The sequence below is a fragment of the Vulpes lagopus genome, chromosome 2, assembly GCF_018345385.1.
Source record: "Vulpes lagopus strain Blue_001 chromosome 2, ASM1834538v1, whole genome shotgun sequence".
NCBI classification, from domain to species: domain Eukaryota; kingdom Metazoa; phylum Chordata; class Mammalia; order Carnivora; family Canidae; genus Vulpes; species Vulpes lagopus.
This window is the reverse complement of record NC_054825.1, coordinates 106144055-106164954: the sequence shown is the minus strand read 5'-3', so window position 1 is coordinate 106164954 and position 20900 is coordinate 106144055. Positions and strand designations below refer to the sequence as shown.

The 20900-nt window shown below is 39.0% G+C and overlaps 1 protein-coding gene across 3 annotated transcripts in view; it reads right to left on the bottom strand.

Moving 5' to 3' along the window:
- The window catches only part of LOC121484681 (WT1 associated protein), a 28126-nt gene extending 10100 nt beyond the window's left edge, over nt 1–18026 (bottom strand). For 2 of the 3 annotated variants that reach the window (XM_041744199.1, XM_041744201.1), the window contains exons 1-5: nt 17292–17487; nt 10038–10075; nt 7386–7441; nt 3200–3258; nt 1669–1796 (exon numbers count right to left, since the gene is read on the bottom strand). In XM_041744199.1, coding sequence (XP_041600133.1) covers nt 1669–1796; nt 3200–3258; nt 7386–7441; nt 10038–10067 — 273 coding nt within the window. In that variant the 5' untranslated portion in view covers nt 10068–10075; nt 17292–17487. Of the gene's footprint in view, nt 1–1668; nt 1797–3199; nt 3259–7385; nt 7442–10037; nt 10076–17291; nt 17488–17595 lie in introns of those variants that run through there. The other variant, XM_041744200.1, reaches the window with a different exon arrangement.
- Between the last annotated feature and the right edge of the window lie 2874 nt (nt 18027–20900).

Genomic DNA, 20900 nt, shown 5'->3' with positions numbered 1-20900 from the left:
ATGGCACTGCCACCTACCGCATGGCTTCTAAGCACTGCTTAAAAAAAAAAAAAAAAAGTACATGAAATAGGATAGCAATGGCAATAGTAGGACGCACAAAGAAAAAATTCAAGACATAATGGTATAGTAAGATATTACTGTTGGCACCATCCATTCACACTCTACTAACAACACTTTGAAGAGTCATCCTTTGCATGTGACAAGCATCTAACAGAGTGCCATGTAAGTACAGACCTAAAACTAGGTACAATCTAGAATCCTTAATATCAGAAAAAGGAAAAAAGAATTAAAGAGTTTTGAGACTGGGTACTTCAGAGACATAGTGCCCACTCCATTAAATATGAAAATCTAAGAGGAGAAAAATTTTCTGAAGGGATGGGGTGGGTGTTATAATTAAAAGAAAATTATATTCAAACTACTGGAAAGACTTCTTGGAACCATGTGTGCAAATAAAATAACCAAAGGCTGGGGTGGTCAAGAGTTGAAATTACAGAAAGAGAAGGTGTGGGATTATGAAGAAAAGAAATTTTAAGAAATAACAGTACTGTGATTGAGCCTTAACAATGTTTTGGTGAGAAAACAATTAGGAATAGGACTGCACTGGATAGAAGAGTCTCCAATGACCAGGATATTGCCTTCTACATTAGATTTAATAAACAATGTTATCAAATCAATGGAGATTACACAAAAGAATTCAAGAAGATTTCAGATTTTCAGAGCACCTGGCTGGCTCAATGAGAAGAGCAAGCAATTCAATATCAGGGTTGTTAGGGATCCCTCGGTGGCTCAGCGGTTTAGCCCCTGCCTTTGGCCCAGGGCGTGATCCTGGAGTCCCGGGATCGAGTACCACATCGGGCTCCCTGCATGGAGCCTGCTTCTCCCTCTGCCTGTGTCTCTGCCTCTCTCTGTGTATGCCTCTCATAAATGGATAAATAAAATCTTAAAAAAAAAAAATACACACACACACACACACACACTGGGATTGTGAATTTGAACCCCATGTTGGATATAGAGATTACTTTGTATTAAAAAAAAAATGTTTAAGTTCTGATTTTTCCAAATTAGAACAACACAAACAGAACTACCTCTACTTCACATAACATATATACAAAACACTAACTAAGATGGAATGGCTATGACTATTGAAGACAGCATGTAACTGAATCTAAATTCAACTAGAGCTAAATGATCAAACATGCCACTGGATTTCAGACATGGCAAATACTACAAATGAAAGCTGTAACATTAAAAGCAGATATGGAAGAGATTGCTGATACTAACAAAAAAGTTTTATACACAGAGAGGTAAGGAGAGCAGAGGACAAAGAGTTTGCTTATTAGTTAGAAGCAAATGCTCCTCATGCTCTCAGGTATCAAAAAAAAAAAAAAAAAAAAAAAAAGGGATCAACATACTGATTCTCGTATCATGGAAATTCCAGAGAATGACTCAAAACTTTTAACAAAGTCTTGGCCAAAAAAAAAAAAAAAATTAAATTCAACAATGGGGTGATCTAACAAAATTTTAGTGTACTTACAGCTCAAAGCCTGTCTATCTAACAAAATGTTCATTTATAATTAAGTTTATAAAATTAGCTAAATATTAATAGACCTAATAGTGTAGACTAAAAACCAATTCCTCAAAAAGACTCAAAACATTTGAAATACTTACAGTACACTCTTGCATCTCTTGCTCCTTGGTTGCTAGTCGCATTACAAGGATGTTTTCTCTGCGAGCAGACTCTTGTTGTTGTTGCTTTAGTTTTTCTTCAGACTCCCTTAACCCAGTTACATCATTAGCTGATGATTAAAAAAAAATTCAAAATATTATGAAACATAATTACAAGATCAAGCGGACCTACTCAAAATAAAGTTCTGACTGCCTTTAAGGATAATAAAAACAAGGGCAAAAAAATTCACCAAGTCTTTAGTTTCTATCCTAACTACTTTAATAACAAGGAAATTTGTTCTTGATCATGAGTGCACTTTTTAGAAGCTAGTGGTGTACTAATACTACCTAATACTACATGGAATTGTTATTATTGTCCAATTTACCTCCAACAGAACATGCGCAACTTCATTATCTGCATCTTATAGCATATCCACGAAGTCCTGACTATACTGTTTTTAACCTATCCAATGCAAACATGCCAATAACTGCACAATTATCACTTAAAGCTTTCACAATATTGGGGCACTGGGCGGCTAAGTCAGTTGAGAATATCTGACTCTTGGTTTCGGCTCAAGTCATGATCTCAGGGTCATGAGACTGAGACCCTCATGGTGCTCTGCTCAGTATCTGAGATTCTCTCCATCTCCTTCTGTGCCTCCCCCCTAACTCCCGCACATGCAGTGCATGCATGTGCTATCTCTCTAGAATAAATGAAACCTAAAAAAAAGAAAAAAAGCTTTCACAATATTAATGTCTAAGAATTATTATACGGTCATATAGTAATTGAAATTTCAGGGTATCAAGCTTTCTGGACCTGGAAAACAAAATTGCTTTGTATACTAACAAATAGTATGTTATTCCTAACAATGAAAAATGACAAAACTAAAATGGTCTTAAAACTAATACACTTTGTTGGTATTATTTTTCAGGTTTTGAAAACCCTGTAAATCTGTACCTATATCCTACTGTTACACTTCAAGCTCTTACAAGTTTATTAGGTGCTACTTCTTATGTACCTCCTTTCTAAGACTAGTAATTCATGCTTCACTTCTAATGGAAGTGGAAGTCCTTCCACTTCTGTGGAAGGAATCAGAGACACATCAAGGAAAGTTTCAAGTAATTGTGAATTTCCCTACTCTCAGACACTTATATGTAATTCTACTAAAACGGTCATGCTATTATATGTCGGGTCTTCTCCAAGTGACTGGGTAGGAATTTCTCAAGAAGAAGGATCATGGTTCATTCATCTATTTCGTAGCAGCAATACAGTGAGTGCTTGATAAAGTTCTTTAACAAAATGCTTGAATGAAAATTACAATGGCTTAGGGGCACCTGGATGGCTCAGCTGGAAGACAGTGTGCAACTCTTGATCTCGGGGTCATGAATTTGAGCCCCACATCAGATGCAGAGATTACTTAAATAAAAACTTAAAAATTACAATTGCTTAGAAAAACCAATTATCTTGTGTCTATTACAAAAATCTAAAAGGAGATATTCACATAATCTTCAGGAAGCTAAAACTCAAACTTACAATTAAGATCTGTGTACTTGCCCTCCAAAGCTTGGACATATGCTTCATATTGTTTCCACCTAGTACAAAAATAAGTCCATGTATTAGTTGTCATGTTGATATTCCTTTTATTAAATATACTAGAAAATCACACCCCATAAATTTATAAATTTAAGTAATGCCAAGAATTTCACTACATAATTTTTAACCAATAGTAAAATTAGTCACTTCATTATTCCTTCTCAATTTACATTAACTAGGTAAAAGAAAATACAGAAAAAAGTTCTCTGCTGAGAATACACCAAGTATGCTCCTTTGAGTCAGTTCATTTGCCTTAAACTAAATAAAAAACTTACTACTTTCAGATATGCTGTTCACTAAGAAATGTGCCTAATTATAAGGAACTGAAGGTTCTTTATCTTAGCTCTTTTCGGAAAATAACATACAACCAAAGCAGCAGTTCAAAGTAGTATTTATTTTTGCCTGTAAAAAAATAGGAAAAGAGAATATACTATTTTCCAGGACTATTCTTTAAAACATCCCTACTTGGCAGAAACAATCTGCATAAATGACAGACTATCAGAGTATGAGGGAACTTTTCTTCCTTGTTATATTCCTCTACCTTCAAAATATAGGCTATGCTAGCTTGGCAATTATTGTTGAAAACAAGGTCCTGAGTCTTATGTTTAAGCAACTAACAAAAAGTAACCTACCCTGTCTGCTATCCTGATTACCAAAGAGCTTTGTTTTTAAGCTGCTCTTCAGTTACAGCTTATCAAAATTTAGTTGATCTCTGACCAATGCAGGGTAGGGATTTAGGGGTGACAAACCCTGCAGAGTCAAAAATCCATGTGTAACTTTTGACTCCCCAAAAAGCTCAATTACTAATAGCCTACTGTTGACTGGATGGAAGCCTTACCAATAGTATAAACACTTAGATAACGCTGTTTTGTGTATGTATTATGCACTATATTCTTGAAATAGCTTGAAAAAGGAAATATTAAGAAAACAACAACAAAAAACATTTAAAGTACTATACTGTACAAAATCTGCACATAAGTGGAACCACACAGTACAAACCTGTGTTAAAGGTCAATCAGACCTTTGATTTTAGAAAATCTTTCTATAAAACCTCAAAAACTTTGACAGGTTTGCTAGAAGATATATTAATATTACTGCATAATGAACAAAAAAAATTCCATACTAAACAAATCCATATTTTCCAAAAACACTCCTGTTCAGTCAAAGGGTGCTTATTTTTATGGTGTCTACAACCTAGGACACTAACAGGAGTTTCACCACTCAGTGTTTGGGGATGAATAAAGGCCTTTTATGCAGCCTATATAAGAACAATCAATTTTAGAGGGGGCCTGGATGGCTCAGTTACGCATCTGACTCTTGATTCAGCTCAGGTCAGAACCTCATGGGTCCTGGGATCGAGCCCTGTGTCAGGCTCTGCTCAGCAGGGAGTCTACTTGGGATTCTCTCTCTCCCTTTGCCTCTCTCCCTACTCATGCTTGCTCTTGCTTGCATGCACTCTAAAACAAATAAATCTTAAAAATTAGAGGAACAGAAAAATATAAAGGTTTAACCAAAAACATCCTTTATCAAGATGACAGAACACACAGCATGGTTAAATTAAGTAGCACTTAATTTAAAATCACCAAGAGAATTAATGAGGAAAAACTAACTTAAAAGTCAGACATGATAATTCCCTAGAGGTTAAACCGACCTCAACAATATAAACTGCAGGACTTAAAAACTTTAAAAGTAACAACATAAGAAATTGCTGACATGAATTTCTTTTTTTTATTTTTTTATTTTTTTTATTTATGATAGAGAGAGAGAGAGAGAGAGAGAGAGAGAGAGGGGCAGAGACACAGGCAGAGGGAGAAGCAGGCTCCATGCACCGGGAGCCCGATGTGGGATTCGATCCCGGGTCTCCAGGATCGCGCCCTGGGCCAAAGACAGGCGCCAAACCACTGCGCCACCCAGGGATCCCTGACATGAATTTCTATTAAGATTATATTACTGATATTTCCCCCTACGAATAAATCAAGAAAAGACTACACATACTAACCAGAGGTACTAAGAGAATATCAACACTTGAGTGGCAGTATATCACAAGCAAGGGTGTACTTCAGCAGGAGAGGACAAGAGTGTTTCAGACTACTAAGGATTTAAATTTCATGTTCAGGAAAATATATGTATGCAACGAAAAAACTGTCCTTTGCATGAAGATAAAAAGTTTGTCCACAAGATGAGTAGCTAAGGAAGGTGAGAAATTATCAGACTCTAGTTAACAATGGAACAGGTCATCTGTGCATGCCTATCTCATAAAACACTTTTTGCTCCCCTACTTCCAGCCTGTTAAATTTACTTAGTTATTCAAGTAAAAGTCCCTTGATATTTCTATAGAAAAAAAGTTCAATGATTTGGCAAAGGTAGCCCTGAAAAATTTTTTTTTTGAAAAATACTTTCTTTGTACCTAAGTTATCACATAAAAAAATTCATCACCCAAAGTAATAAAATACAGAACACATTTAAGTTACACAGCACAAAACGTGTTGATTTCATTTTATATTAAAAAAATAAATACCCTTAATGCTATTCTTGACGATCAGCTTTTCAAAGACATTTATAAGACAACCACAAAAATTCAGAGCTTGGAATAACCTTTGAAAATAATTCAACTCCTTTAACTTGCAGATGAGAAAATGAATATAAAGTTATAGGAACTGACCAAGGTCATAGCTAATGAGAAAAGAGTAACATTGCTTATCAGTAAATAATTTCTTCCAGGGACCCCTGGGTGGCTCAGCAGTTGAGCATCTGCCTCTGGCTCAGAGTGTGATCCCAGGGTCCTGGGATCGAGTTCCACATTAGGCTCCCTGCTGGGAGCCTGCTTCTACCTCTACCTAGGTCTCTAGCTCTCCCTCCGTGTCTCTCATGAATAAATAAATTTTAAAAATCTAAAAATAATAGTAATTTCTTCCGAAAACTAAACACATCATCCTTTAGGACTATTAACTTTTTCACATGTTAAACAGAAAAGGATTAAATAATGACCTCAAAACAAATCTATATATGTTAAATTGAAAGCTTTCTGAGAACAGGGTCTTTCCTATAGCAGGTTCTACAAATGAAGTACAAATGCTTCAAGTTAAAATTCTGAGATCTTCCCTCTGCAAGAAAAACATTACCTAGCAATCTAGAAGTTATCCAAGCTGGTACTACAGTTCTCTAAAGTGTTATGCTTTCCTCAATGTTTACATAATGAAGAAACAGACCAGGGATGCCTGGGTGGCTCAGCAGTTGAGCATCTCATTCAGCTCACGGCATGATCCTGCAGTCCTGGGATCGAGTCCCACATTGGGCTCCCTGCATGAAGCCTGCTTCTCCCTCTGCCTATCTCTCTCGGTGTCAAGAAAGAAAGACTTCTCCCTCTGCCTATCTCTCTCGGTGTGAAAAGGAAAAGGAAAAGGAAAAGGAAAAGGAAAAGGAAAAGGAAAAGGAAAAGGAAAAGGAAAAGGAAAAGGAAAGGAAAGGAAAGAAAAGAAAGAAAGAAAGAAAGAAAGAAAGAAAGAAAGAAAGAAAGAAAGAAAAGAAAAGAAAAGAAAAGAAAAGAAAAGAAAAGAAAAGAAAAGAAAAGAGAAAGAAACACACACTATAGAAAGTATGTACAAACAGTACATTAAATGACTTCAGGATATATTAACGTTAAAAACAAAGCAATCGGGTAGCCCAGGTGGCTCAGCAGTTTAGCACTGCCTTTGGCCAAGAGTGTGATCCTGGAGACCCAGGATCAAGTCCTACGTCAGGCTCCCTGCACAGAGCCTACTTCTCCCTCTACCAGGGTCTCTGCCCCCCGCCACCCCCGTGTCTCTCATGAATAAATAAATAATCTAAAAAAATATATATCTGGGGATCCCTGGGTGGCACAGCGGTTTGGCACCTGCCTTTGGCCCAGGGCGCGATCCTGGAGACCCGGGATCGAATCCCATGTCGGGCTCCCTGCATGGAGCCTGCTTCTCCCTCTGCCTGTGTCTCTGCCTCTCTCTCTCTCTGTGACTATCATGAATAAATAAAATCTTTAAAAAAATAAAAATAAAAAAATATATATCTAACTTGAAAATAATTCATTATAGGCTAGAACCCCAATGTTCTATAGAAAGTATTTTATATTTTTGATAAAAGAACATTTTACCTTAGAATTAACTCATCTCGTGCCATAACTTTGAAGTCTGTTTCACTCAGTCGAACCTATATAAAAAAAATTAAAATATGAACGGACTTGTTCTTCCTAAAGCTTTAAAATATTAAATGCCAATGACTTTTATATTCTTCATAAAGATAGGATCTTAACATTTTAATCCACCAATTGCTCCTTTCTGTTATTAGAAACACCCTTATTACTGGAGACACATAAAATCCTTCCCAAAGGAGCTCTGTGGTGAAACATAGAAAATCTCTCCAGAGGCTCAGATTAAATGGCTCAGTACATATTATTGGTTTTTTAAAAACTTGTATTATTGTTTTTAAAAGGTAAACTGTTTAATACAGGCATCATTCTTAAGGAAATACAAATTAAAACTCTAATAAACTATCACTACACACTTATTAGAATGGCTTAAAAAATAGTAGTAACACCAAATGCTGGAGGAAGATGTAGAGAAACCAAACTTTCACATTTTGCTGGTGAGAATGCTGGTCCAGCTATTCTGGAGAATAGTTTGGCAATTCCTTTTGAAACTAAAAATGGATGTGCCACACAACCAACCCAGCATACATCTCAAAGAAATAAAACTTTATTTTCACACAGAAATCGGTCTATGAATGTTCACCAGCTTTATTTGTATCAGCCCCCAAACTGCAAACCACCCAACTGTCCTTTAACAGGTGAATGATTAAACTATGACACATCCCTTCCCCTGGAATACTATATTCACACCATTAAAAAGAAACAGCCCATGGATCAACTTGGATAAGCCTCCAGGAAATTATACTGGGTGGAAAACAAAAATCTCAGAAAGTTATATATACTGCATGATTTCATTTGTACATTTGTGAAACAGCATAATTACTGAAATGGAGAACCAATTAGCAGTTGCCAAGGGTTTGGGATGGATGGGGCTATAAAATGACAAAATGGAAGCTTGTGGTAGTGGTTCAGCTAACTATTTTGTTTGTGGTAGTGCTTACAGTAAGTTACATTGTGATGAAACTAAACAACTACACACACACACACACACACACACACAATACATGTATAAGCTCTGTGTATTGTACGAATGTCAAGTTCCTGGTTTTCATACTGTTATGCAAGATTTCTGATGGTTATGCAAGATTAACACTGAAGCAAGCTGGATGAAGAGTGCACAAAACCTCCCTGTACATTGCTTTGCAACTTCTGGTGTATTAGTAATTATTTCAGAATAAGAAGTTTAAAAAAATTGTTAAAAAATTAAACAATATTCTAGCTAGCTGAAACTGCTTTATGAATTAAGAAATATTAAGTGTTGGGATCCCTGGGTGGCGCAGCGGTTTGGTGCCTGCCTTTGGCCCAGGGCGCGAACCTGGAGACCCAGGATCGAATCCCACGCCGGGCTCCCTGCGTGGAGCCTGCTTCTCCCTCTGCCTCTCTGTCCCTCTGTGTGACTATCATGAATAAATAAATAAAATCTTAAAAAAAAAAAAAAAAAAGAAATGTTAAGTGTTTCTCTATACCAAATAAAGATTGTAAAGGTGAGGTACCTCTTTTGCATTAATATAAAATTAATGCTTTATCAGTTTCCTCTATAAGAAAAATGTTTCAAACTAGTAACATAGCATACTATTATAGAAGAGGGACAAATCATTGTACCAAAAAAAATATATATATATATATATTAGAAGTCTAACAAAAAGCACACAGTTAATTTTGATGATTAAAACACAGTACAAAAAAAATAAAATAAAATAAAATAAATAAATAAAATAAAATAAAATAAAATAAAAAAAATAAATAAAACACAGTACAATTCCGTATTTCATGAACAATTTGACTTCAAAACTTAAGACAAATTTCCATAATCCTTTATCATCTAAATTGTTGATTTAAATATTCACTGGTTAATAAGCTCATACCCTGCTTTCCCTTTTTTTTTTTTTTTCTGCTTTCCCTTTTGAATTATAAATTGTGGGATGCCTGGGTGGCTCAGTGGTTAAGCATCTGCCTTCAGCCCAGGGTGTGATCCTGGAGTCCCGGGATCAAGTCCCACATCAGGCTCCCAGCATGAAGCCTGCTTCTCTCTCTCTGCCTCTGTGTCTCTCATGAATAAATAAATAATCTAAAAAAAAAAAAAAAAAAAAGAATTATGAATTACTTTTAGAAACCATGTTATTTTGTAACTCTGTGTACAATAGTAACTAAACTGAATTAAGTTAGGGAAAGAGAAGAGGGAGAAAGTGAGACTAGAAAACAACTTCAGAATAAAGGTAGAAAGAATCTAAGTACTACCTGTAACCTTATGTTGAAAAATAAAGTGGTTTTACCTTACAAAGGCATTTAAAAAGTACCAAAAAAAAAAGTATTAACTTATAAGAACTTGTGAAAAAATTTTGTTATGTAGGTGGAAGTATTTGTATAGTAAAGATTAAGAGTAGACCACAGAGATAATTATAATGCAAGTTTTCCAAAAACCTGAAAATATTCTAAAAATACATTGCGTACAAGATACAATGTCTGGCACATTATACACCCACAATGCTAGTAGTGTTATAAGGCAGAGTGAAAAATAAGCAAATAAAGATGTCCTTTCAACTCTATTAATTGCTGCCCCCTCAAAGGACTTAAAAAAACTGTGGGAAAAAAACATACCTTTTTGGGAAGAGGTTCCTCGTTGGTCATCTTGAATCCTAGAAAAAAGGGGCAGAGAACAGGTTCAATTGATGTTCTTCCAGTTAAGGTAGCAACAAGAAATACTGACTTTTCCAAATTTATTTGGGAACTCAGTTTTGACTAAACCATTAGATTACCCAGCAAGAATTTTTTTTTTTTTTTTACCCAGCAATAATTTTAAGATTACAGAAACGTTACAAAAATATAACCGTGTTCCCATGTACTCTGTATCCACCTTCTCCTTTGTTAACTTCTTATATTACTACTGCTTTTAAGTTACCAAAAAAAAAAAAAATCCTTTGTAAAAAAGTATATCGTTCCTATTGATCTTCCCATAAAGGATTGATAGAAATACAACTTTTCTATGCATTCTTATAGCTCCCCCATGAGAGAGATCTTACAGAAGTGACATCGTTGTGCTAAAGTCAGACACTGACCTCAGGCAGTATCCCAGGCATCTCGCTGAAAGCATATGAAGTGTAGTACCAGTTGCTAAGCCTTTCCTTTTACAGCATGTTGTTACAGTAAGGTAGAATCTTTTTTTAAAAGATTTTATTGTAATCATTTGATAGAGAAAGCACAAGCAGGGGGAGTGGCAGTGAGGGAGAAGCAGGCTCCCTACTGAGCAATGAGCCCTGTATGGGGCTCAATGCAAGGCTCAATCCCAGGATGGGATCATGACCTGAGCTGAAGATAGATGCTTAACCAACTGAACCACCCAGGCAGCCCAGTAGATAGATTGTATCATCATGATAATTCGCTATTGTACAATGCTTAATACGTGATATATATTTAAATAGGAATTTTTATTAAGGTATAATTTCATGCCCCAGAATATGTATCTCAAATTGGCTTTAATAAATTTTTGTTTTATACATTTTTACAGAATTTATTTCACTCTATTGCAAACGATAGATTATACAATAGAACTCTCATTAACTTTCTTATTTTTTTTTAAGATTTATTTTTATTTATTTATGAGACAGAGAGAGAGAGAGAGAGAGAGGCGCGGAGACACAGGAGGAAGGAGAAGCAGGCTCCATGCCAGGAGCCTGACGTGGGACTCGATCCCGGAACTCCAGGATCGCGCCCTGGGCCAAAGGCAGGCGCCAAACCGCTGAGCCACCCAGGGATCCCCTTCTTATGCTTTTTGAAAACACTTCTGCTACTTCCTAATATTCAAATAAGGTGACAAGCTAATTTAAATTTTTTCCTAGGTTTTATTTTCAACAGCACTGTCATGAATTTTCCCCTTATATTTTACACTTCCTTTATATTTATTTTATTTACCCATACTTCTTACACCCCACGCTATTAAACACTTAACCAAACAGAAAGAAGTCATGGAGATGTGCAGCAAAGTAACTAATTATACTGTATTGCATGTTTGAAAGTTGCTAAGAGAATAAATCTTGAAGGTCTTCACAAGGAAAAAAGGAAAAATATTTTTCTAATTATGTGGTAACAGATGGTAACTAGGCTTATTTGTGGTTAGCATTTCATAATATACACAAATATCTGATAATGTGTACCTGAAACTGTTAGGTGTCAATTATATCTCAATTTTCAAAAAATTAGCCAAAGAATTTATAGTGTAAAACTGAATTTTTAAAAGCCACTTGACTTCATATTATTTGAAATTCCTCAGAAGGACATAATTCCAATGCCATTTTTTTATGTTACATTAAATTCCCACTCTATAAATCAGATATTCTAAATCATGGACTGCCATTAAAACCTCATTTTCAGACCAGATACAATGTGTTACAGAATTCAGCACATTTTAGGGGGAAAAAATCATAAATCGATCATATATTACTGGCTTAGTTCTTCCCTCTTTAATAATCTTATCATTGGATGCAGCAAGCAAAAACCTGAGTAATGTCATTTTTTTCTGAATTACTGAAGTTGATCAAATCTTTGACCAATATCTATGAAGATATAACCATATCTTTATGATTTGATTTAAGGTCTGTATATTTTCCTATTTTTTTCCTTTAAATTGGTCCCTGTTTACTTTAGACCTCTTGTTGCCCAGTTTATTATACTCTGTTGGAAGTTAACAGCTGCTTGGTGACTCTAACACAATACCAGTGATTCCAATCATTTGGAAAACAAAACTTCACCATGTTTATCCCCACAGAGGTCTACTTCTATTTTAGTATGTTTAAAGTATATTCACTCTACTTGACTGCAACCTATTGGAACCCAGAAATCAAGCCTGGCATTTCCTTGGAATTTCCCTTTCTCTGAGCAAGACATAATAGGCAAACACTGATTTTAGCCATTTGAAATTTTAGCCGTATTTAACTAGTATAGGTGTACCTATATATGCCACTAATCTGATTAAATCCTTCTAAAGGCTCCCCATCTCACTCAAAATAGTACATGCCAATCCCTGCTGTGATCTCACATCAAGCTTTATTTTTCTGCATCGTTTTTCTTTTTTTCCTTTAACTTTATTTATTCATGAAAGATACAGAGAAAGAGAGGCAGAGACACAGGCAGAGGGAGAAGCAGGCTCCATGGAGGGAGCCCCACATGGGACTCGATCCCAGGACTCCAGGATCATGCCCTGGGCCGAAGGCAGCATTAAACCGCTGAGCCACCTGGGCTGCCCTTCTGCACTGTTCTTATCATGATCTGATATTGTACATACTTAACTGTTTCTCTCAATTATAGAATAGGCTCCATGAGAACTTTTCATTCACTGCTGATGCCACAGCAGGCACTCAAACGTATGCTGAATGGAAGTATGAACAAATGAATTCGCTTCAATTAATACTGAAATCATAATAGCTAAATAAGCCAATCTAATTTTTCCCCAAAATAACCAAGATGACCCACTGTAAAATTCTGAGAACATGAAACCTAATGTAACAGATATCGTGATAAGCCTGCTTAGTGACAGTTTAAAAACAGTTAAATTTATCACTGTGGATAGGCAGTCTACCTGTTAACTAATGGGCACTACAGCTACTCAGAATTTTAGTTATAAAACGTAAGCATTATGGATGTTACTCAATATAAATTCCAGCTTTAAATGCCTCTGCAACATGACACTTTCCCCAGGTTTATTTGTTCATTCTTAATGCATATTCATATTATTCCATTAAAGTAAAATTAATTGCCTAGCTTAATTAGCAACAAATAAGCTACACGGTTTTTAAAGGGCACTTAAAGGACTAGGAGAAACATTAAAGAAGTTCTAATAACCCTACTTTTCCGTAAGAGGGTGGCAAACTTTGAAAACAAAAAAAATGCTGCAGAATTTGAGCCTCTTTCCTCATCCCAAAAAGGATGATCACCAACCACCAAGGTTCCAAATTATTAACCTACTTCTAAAGATAAACATTAATCTTTAGCATGGTGACTAGCACAAAATAAGCAATTATTAGTTTCCTTCTCCCCTTCAAAAAAAAAACAAAAACAAAAACTCAATCACTACTTCTTGAAGAAACTGAAGGGATAATTCAGAGGTTGAGAACAATGAAAACATGCTCCTTTGTTTCTATTTCTAAGTCCCATTGCAGAATTCCTGGTGATCTCCAATTTTTAAAACTCTAAACAGGAAGTTTTTTAATTTTTTAACACTGGTTTATGTTCTTTTCTAAAAAATCTGATGGTGGACAAATTTTAATTACACATCACTTAAAGAATGTGTATATTTTCTTCAAAAATATAAATTTATTAATTTGTGACATACGTCAAAAACAAATGCAGTTTTTATATAAAGGCCTGTGTTTCATGTTGACTCTCAGAGTCACATATCATTCCACATGTTACAGGATATGTGATTTGGGAATTCAAAGCATAAGCATCTTGAAAAAAATTCCTAATTTTTAGCAGCTATTGAAAAGTCAATCTTGGGACGCCTGGGAGGCTCAGCGTTTGACCATCTTGCCTTTGGTTCAGGGCGTGATCCTGGAGTCCAGGGATCCAGTCCCACATTGGGCTTCCTGCATGAAGCCTGCTTCTCCCTCTGCCTATGTCTCTGCCTCTCTCCCTGTGTCTCTCATGAATAAATTTTTTTAAAAATGTCAATCTTTCCTTCAGAGTTCATAATAGGCCACAAGAGTTAAGCAGCCTGGCAAAAGGCAAATTAGAACAAGGTTGTTGTTTTTTTTTTTAATATTTATTTATTTATTCAGAGAGAGAGGCAGAGACACAGGCAGAGGGAGAAGCAGGCTCCATGCAGGGAGCCCGATGTGGGACTTCATCTGGGGTCTCCAGGATCACACCCGGGCTGCAGGCGGCACCAAACCGCTGCATTACTTAAAAGTATCAACATTCAACTATTTAGCCAAAATAGAACTTGGTTCTCAAACTTAACTTTCACATTACATGAATATACTAAGAAAATTATTATTCCCCAAGAAAATTTTTAAATTACAACTGGCAAACATAATAGTCATCTAAAACAATTCTAGATTAATAAAGATAATATATATCCCAGGTTCTTGGAACCATCTATTTTTTATCAGAAAAATGGAATAACTAAAATATCTGGAGCTGAATCTTGAATCTTGGGGGGGGGGGGTAGACAGATAGATGAATATATACTCATGGCTTTGAGTCACACACTTAATAATCACAACTTTTCAAAGTTGAAGTTAGCCTCCATTTTCCAGATGATGAACATGATTATGAGTCACTAGGTGATTAACTCTGGTCAAAACAGATATTAATTAATAAACTGGGGGTTAGGATTCCAAATGCGGCACCTCTCAAAAGTTGGTAACTGATGACGATGGATTATTCTTCCACTCTCCCATCCTCAACAATGAATAAGCTTCACGAAAGAACACAGAAAAGCAAAAGAGAAAAAACTTAAACTTGGTCAATTTGGCTGCCTTTTAGAATGTTTAAGATTGGTTACAACCAATCTTAAATTATGTAAACATTTCGGTTATTCACATGGATTAATCCAGGGATAATTTCTTAAAATTCAGACCTCAAGAACCACCACATACTCTTGATGCCTTTACATTGAGAAACACTTTACGATGGAGAGTTCAGTTTTGGTTGGCTAGGTGCCTAGCATCCCAGATCCCAGTACTTCACTGGCTTTTAGCATTACGATCCTCAATTATGCAATGCAGTTCTCTCTTAGGCGAACACCAGCCAACACAATTTGAGAAACCATGTACAATTTGAGAAACATCAGTTTGAGAAACTAATCATAACTGAACTCAAGAAACTAATAACCTAACAGCATACAACCCTGGCTCTAGTAAAAAGGGTACCATAGATAGGAGCTGGATGACCACTTTTTCCTAACTCTTTATCAGTCATGGATCTTGAGCAAGTCACTTAACTCTGAACTGCAGTCTCCAAATCAGGGAGAAAGAGAGAGAAACCAATTTTACCTGCCTCACAGTGTTGCAAATCTCAATGCTCAAGTGCCACAAAAATGTTACACAAAAAGATTTTTCATATAAAATATCAACATCAAAAGATAATTTTAACGTGCACTAAAAAAATTAAACCAAATTTCACCAACTACATTTTCAAGAGTGGAGAATATTTATTTATAGACCCACTTCTAACCTGATGGACCAGCTTAATAATCCAATGGGATATACGGTTATGGGAATACTGAAAAGTTTTTCCGAGAAGCTGAATATCAGAAAACATTTAAAGGTAAACAAATAGAAGATAAAAAAAATACGAACAAGCATAAAACCAAACAGTACCTAGATCTTGTTTTGGTAAAAGACCCATCAACATAAAAATTTTAAGAGTAAAATTTTGTATTCTTAAAAAAATTTTTTTTAAAGCAAGGTAACATACAATTATATGAAAAGACTGCCAAGTACAGGAATTCTATACTACATACATACAAGCATAGAAAGGACTTTTGAAAGCTTTAACGTCCTGCACAAATACAATTATTACAGCTCTTGTCTCTACATCGTAGAACTACTACAGATTCTCTATGTCATATATAGCAACTCATTTCTAACCTTTCTAATATTTTGAGCAGGCATGACTCAAAATTGAATCAGGAAATCCAGACGTTAAGTTCTGATGAGCTGAAGTCAAACAGCAGTGCCTGGGACACAGTTCTAATTATTACCTTCCTCCTACGGGTCTTAGAAATTTATGCTTAAGTTCTACCACTGAGAGATGAAAATACTGACCACTTGGCTATAGCTATTTGTTTAGAGTAAGGTTAAGATCTAACAGAACTCCCAAAATACACCCACCCAAGCCCTTAAAATTTAACTTCATCCTCATCACATGCCACCTGGCGGACCGCAATTTCCCTCCCCGGCTTGCCTCATTCGATGCTACTGAACTAAGTAAAATGTAGGTACCTTGAAAATATTTCCCCACATCGTTGTTTGTTTTTTTTTTTCTTACCGGCTGTTTGAATGTCGACAATACATGCACCTATCGTAGGAAACTCAATGGTCAGAACTGAAGAATTAAAAAACGAGAACTCTTGATAAATCTGTGACTTGTACTTCTCCTCCTCAGTACTGGAATTAACTAAATTCTAGGAGACCCACAACCAGGCGGACACAGCTCACGGCTGTAAATACACTCACGGAAACCCTCTGCTACTCAGGGCCAAAGAACCGTCTTTTTACTTCAGAAACACAATTATTGAGGATTTTTAACACAGTCTTTTGAGATCAAAACACGAATTTGGAACATTTTTCTCCCATGGATCCTCTGACCGATGCAATGTGGTGTTTCGGAGGAAAAAAAAAAAAAAGAAAAAAACAGGTAATAACAGCCTGAGAGAAACTCGAGACGAGACTTAAGAAATTTCCCCCAAGCCTCCCTTCTACTGAATTGACAGAGAACGCTTTCTCCGCTCAGAATGCGGGCAATCGTTTAAAAATGGAAGTCTCCGGGAGGACGCAGCTGCAGTCATGAGCCACTGCGCGATGTGCAGTGTGGTCCACGAGCCCGTCGGTGCCGCCGACCCTCGGGCTCCGGCGGGGAGCGGCGGGAGGGGGCGACGCCGAGGTGGGGACACGCCGCGCACCGAGGGGGCGGCCTCCCCGGTCGCCCCCGGGACGGAGAGCGGAGGCAAAATGGCCTCGGGGAGGCGGAAGTGTCCCCGCGGGCGGGAAGCAGGCGCCGCTAACGGGAGGCCGGCGGGCCCGGGAGCCCCGGCTCGCCCCGCGCGCTCTGCCCGCCCCTTCCCGGGCCGGCCGCGCCTCAGCCCTCGGGACCCGGAGGTCCTCGCGGCCGCTCCCGCCGGCGGCCCGCACCTACCTCTCCGGACGGAGGCCGCGCCGGCGCCGCCAGTCACATAGGCCGAGGCTCCGCCGCCCGCTCGCCGCCCAGGCCGCCACACCGCACCGCCCCGGCCCCCGCGCTCCTCCTCTCGCCGCAGCCCCGGCGCTCCCCTTTATTTGCGGGTCTCGCTGCCACAAAATGGCGCTGAGGGAGGACGCGAGGCCCCGAGGCCCCACCCCCTTCCCGCTCCTCCCGCCGCCCCGCCCCGCCCCGCCCCGCCGCGCCGCAGCCTCCGCCCGCCCCGGTCGCCGCCCCGCCATGTTCGCGGCGGCCCACTCACCGAGTCGCCTCGCGGGCGCGGGCGCGGGCGCGGCCACCGGCCCGTCGCTGGGCCCCGCCGCAGGGAGGAGAGGCCAGGGCGCGGCGTCCGCCCGGAGCCCCCAAGCGCTAAGCGAGGAGCTGCGCTTGGCTGACACGCCGCGCGGCCTCGGAGCGCCGCAAGCTCGGCGGGGGCGGGGGCCGGGGGGCCGGGGGGCGGGGGAGCGGGCCGCGGGGAGGGGTGGGCGGCGAGGTCGGAGGTCAGCCGCGGGGCATCACGGGAAGGGCGGCGGGGGTCGCGATTGGCGGCGCGGGGCGGACGCGCTCGCCGGGCCACCTGCGGCTGCGGCGCGGCCTCGGGCGGAGGAATCCGGGCCGGGCGGCGCGCGATTGGCCGCTGTGTGGTGCAGCGTCCGCCGCTGATGCTTCCGCGCGCTGGTGGGCCAGGTGCAACCCCAGGAGCTAGGCCGTGGGTGGGAGGACGGGCCGCGGAGGCTTCGCTTAGCCTTGCCATTGGAGGACTTGGAAACCGGCGTTCCCGTGGAGCGCGGCGCCTTGACGTCTCGGGGCTAGACGGAGGGGCCATTGTCTAGCAGATGGGGGGTTGTGCCTGGGTCAGCTGCTCTAGCACCCCGCAAACCCAGAGCCCTTGAGTTTTTAATGAACCTTATAAAACACGATTTATAATTTGGGTATACTCCCTTATGCAAGACCTTGTGTCACCCGGGCCATTGCATAAGAACGATGGTGTTACCTGCTAAACGTGAAACAGTCTCTTGCACTTCCTACGAGGGTTCAGGTAATTCTTCTGATCTTCCCTTATCCGGCTTTGCTAAGAGTGTTTACCCCCTGAAGGAGCTGCCCTGAAATGAGGTGATTTATACGGATAAGATTAAAGTGGACTCCAGATACACATCTGGTATGTTCCCAGCAAGTGATAATGGAGAAAATATTTGCAGCTTACATCACAGGGAACCTTAAAAACGGAAGAAAAAAAAAAAAAAAAAAGAAGACCAAGATCCGAAGAGAATTTTTGGGAAAGAACGTGAGCAGACAATTCGCAGAAAAGAATAGCAGTAGTCCTTAAACATAAAAGGCTGTTTGTCCTCACTTGTAATGGAAGTCACATTAAAATTACAAGGCCCTGGAGAAGCAGTGCTCATAAATTTCTTGGTGTCAATGGGGAAAAATGGTTCAAGCCCTATGGAGTACCAAAATTACATTTGCATCTATTCTTGTATCTTGCAATTCTACTTCTGACCCTAACCTTATTCTGAAAATACACTACCACAAAATAGAAACAACATGTAGGCAAGGTTATTTGTTGCAGTGTCATTTTCATAACAAAAGTTTGGAAATAACCCGAGTATCCCTTAATAGGGAGCTAGTTGGACATGATAAAACGGTACAATGGAATGCAAAGCAGCCATAAGAAAAGAATTGGGTTGCTTTGGAATGAGTCCCAGGTTATATGGAAAATTGGAAGGATATCCTAGAAACAAACGGTTACCTACAGAGGATTGTGGAAAGCATGCAGGGGAAAGAAGTAGAAGCAAGACATCTAATTTTGAACTTATAGACTTTTATGTAGCCAAAAAGTAAATAAAGGAAACAAAATAAATCCAATGTTGAAAGCATATTGAAACAAACTTAACTGTAAGTCAAATTAGTAACAACTAATATTATTACCCATAGAAAAGAATTATTCCTCCAGGGCTTTTGAACATAGTACTCAGGTGACATCTATGGTGAGATATATTCTAAAGATGAAAAAGGACTGCAAAGGAATCTTAGGTTTTTCTCAATGTTTACAATTAATGGCAATACTATTGCTGTGGTTTTTAAACTATATGTGTATATATATGTAGATATATAATAGGATAACACAACTAATAATGTCTAACTTTTAAGGGGAGGAGAAAATGAGGTTCAAATATAAAGACCAAGGAAGTTCAGAAAAAGCCTGTAATACATTTAAATTATAAGTATCAATTTGAGCAAATGATTTTAAGAATAAGTTTCCTAGTCCTGTCCACTGAAATAGCACTAGGATGACAAACTGTCCCAGAGGGTTTCCCAGGATGCTGCAATTTCAGTGTTAAACCTGGAACTGTCAGAGGCAACCCAGGGTGGTTGGTCACCTTCAGGAACAATGAGCATACTTGCCACCCAGATCTGGTTTCTAAATTCCATTCCACAATAAATAGTTCCAAAGCTCTTTGGAAAATTGGCTGATTCCAGTCTGGGGCAGAGAAAGTACAGGATGAGTCAGACATTTTGTGCCTAAATGCAGAGAAAGTGCTTAAGCTAATAAAGATATGTCAACAGGACTTAGGAAAACAGGCAAAACTGATGTATAGGAATAGAAGTCGGGATCCCTGGGTGGCGCAGCAGTTTAGCGCCTGCCTTTGGCCCAGGGCGCGATCCTGGAGACCCGGGATCGAGTCCCACGTCAGGCTCCCGGTGTACGGAGCCTGCTTCTCCCTCTGCCTGTGTCTCTGCCTCTCTCTCTCTCTCTCTGTGACTATCATAAATAAATAAAAATTTAAAAAAAAGATATTAAAAAAAAAAGGAATAGAAGTCAAATCAATCATTGGCTGTCGGGGAGAGGGGAGCATGACACGACTGGAAAGGAAAATAAGGAACTTTGGGGGGTTATGATTAAGATGGTGCTTACCCACATATATATGTGTGTATATATATGTATAGTTATATATATATATATCGACAGTCATCACTACACCACTAAAATGGGTCCACTTAATGTCAACTTTACCTCATATAAGTTATATATATTACTTTCATATACTTAATATGAATTAACTCCCAAGTGTATGTAAATTATACTTCAATAGTGTGGAAATAAATGAAGACCAGCCAAAAGAGAAAAGCAAAGGCTATTTATTTGGAGCCTGCCATGATACGAGAGTCAGCCACCATCACTTGCATTTTGGCAGAGACTCAAAGGTAGGCATGGGAGTGGGAAAGCTTCACAGAGGAAAAAAGGAATGGCTTCAGGTGGGCCCTGTTGGAAGCAAGAGGCATGGAAAAGCTGAAGGTGACTAGGAGCAGGGCATCCTATGTGATTGACCAGGAGTGCAGATTTGACTTTCTCTGATTAAGTCTGTGGTGGAAGTGGGGATGAAAATTAGAGAAACTGTGAATTTTTTTTTTTAAATTTTTTTTTTTAATTTTTATTTATTTATGATAGTCACAGAGAGATAGAGAGAGAGGCAGAGACACAGGCAGAGGGAGAAGCAGGCTCCATGCACCGGGAGCCCGACGTGGGATTCGATCCCGGGTCTCCAGGATCGCGCCCTGGGCCAA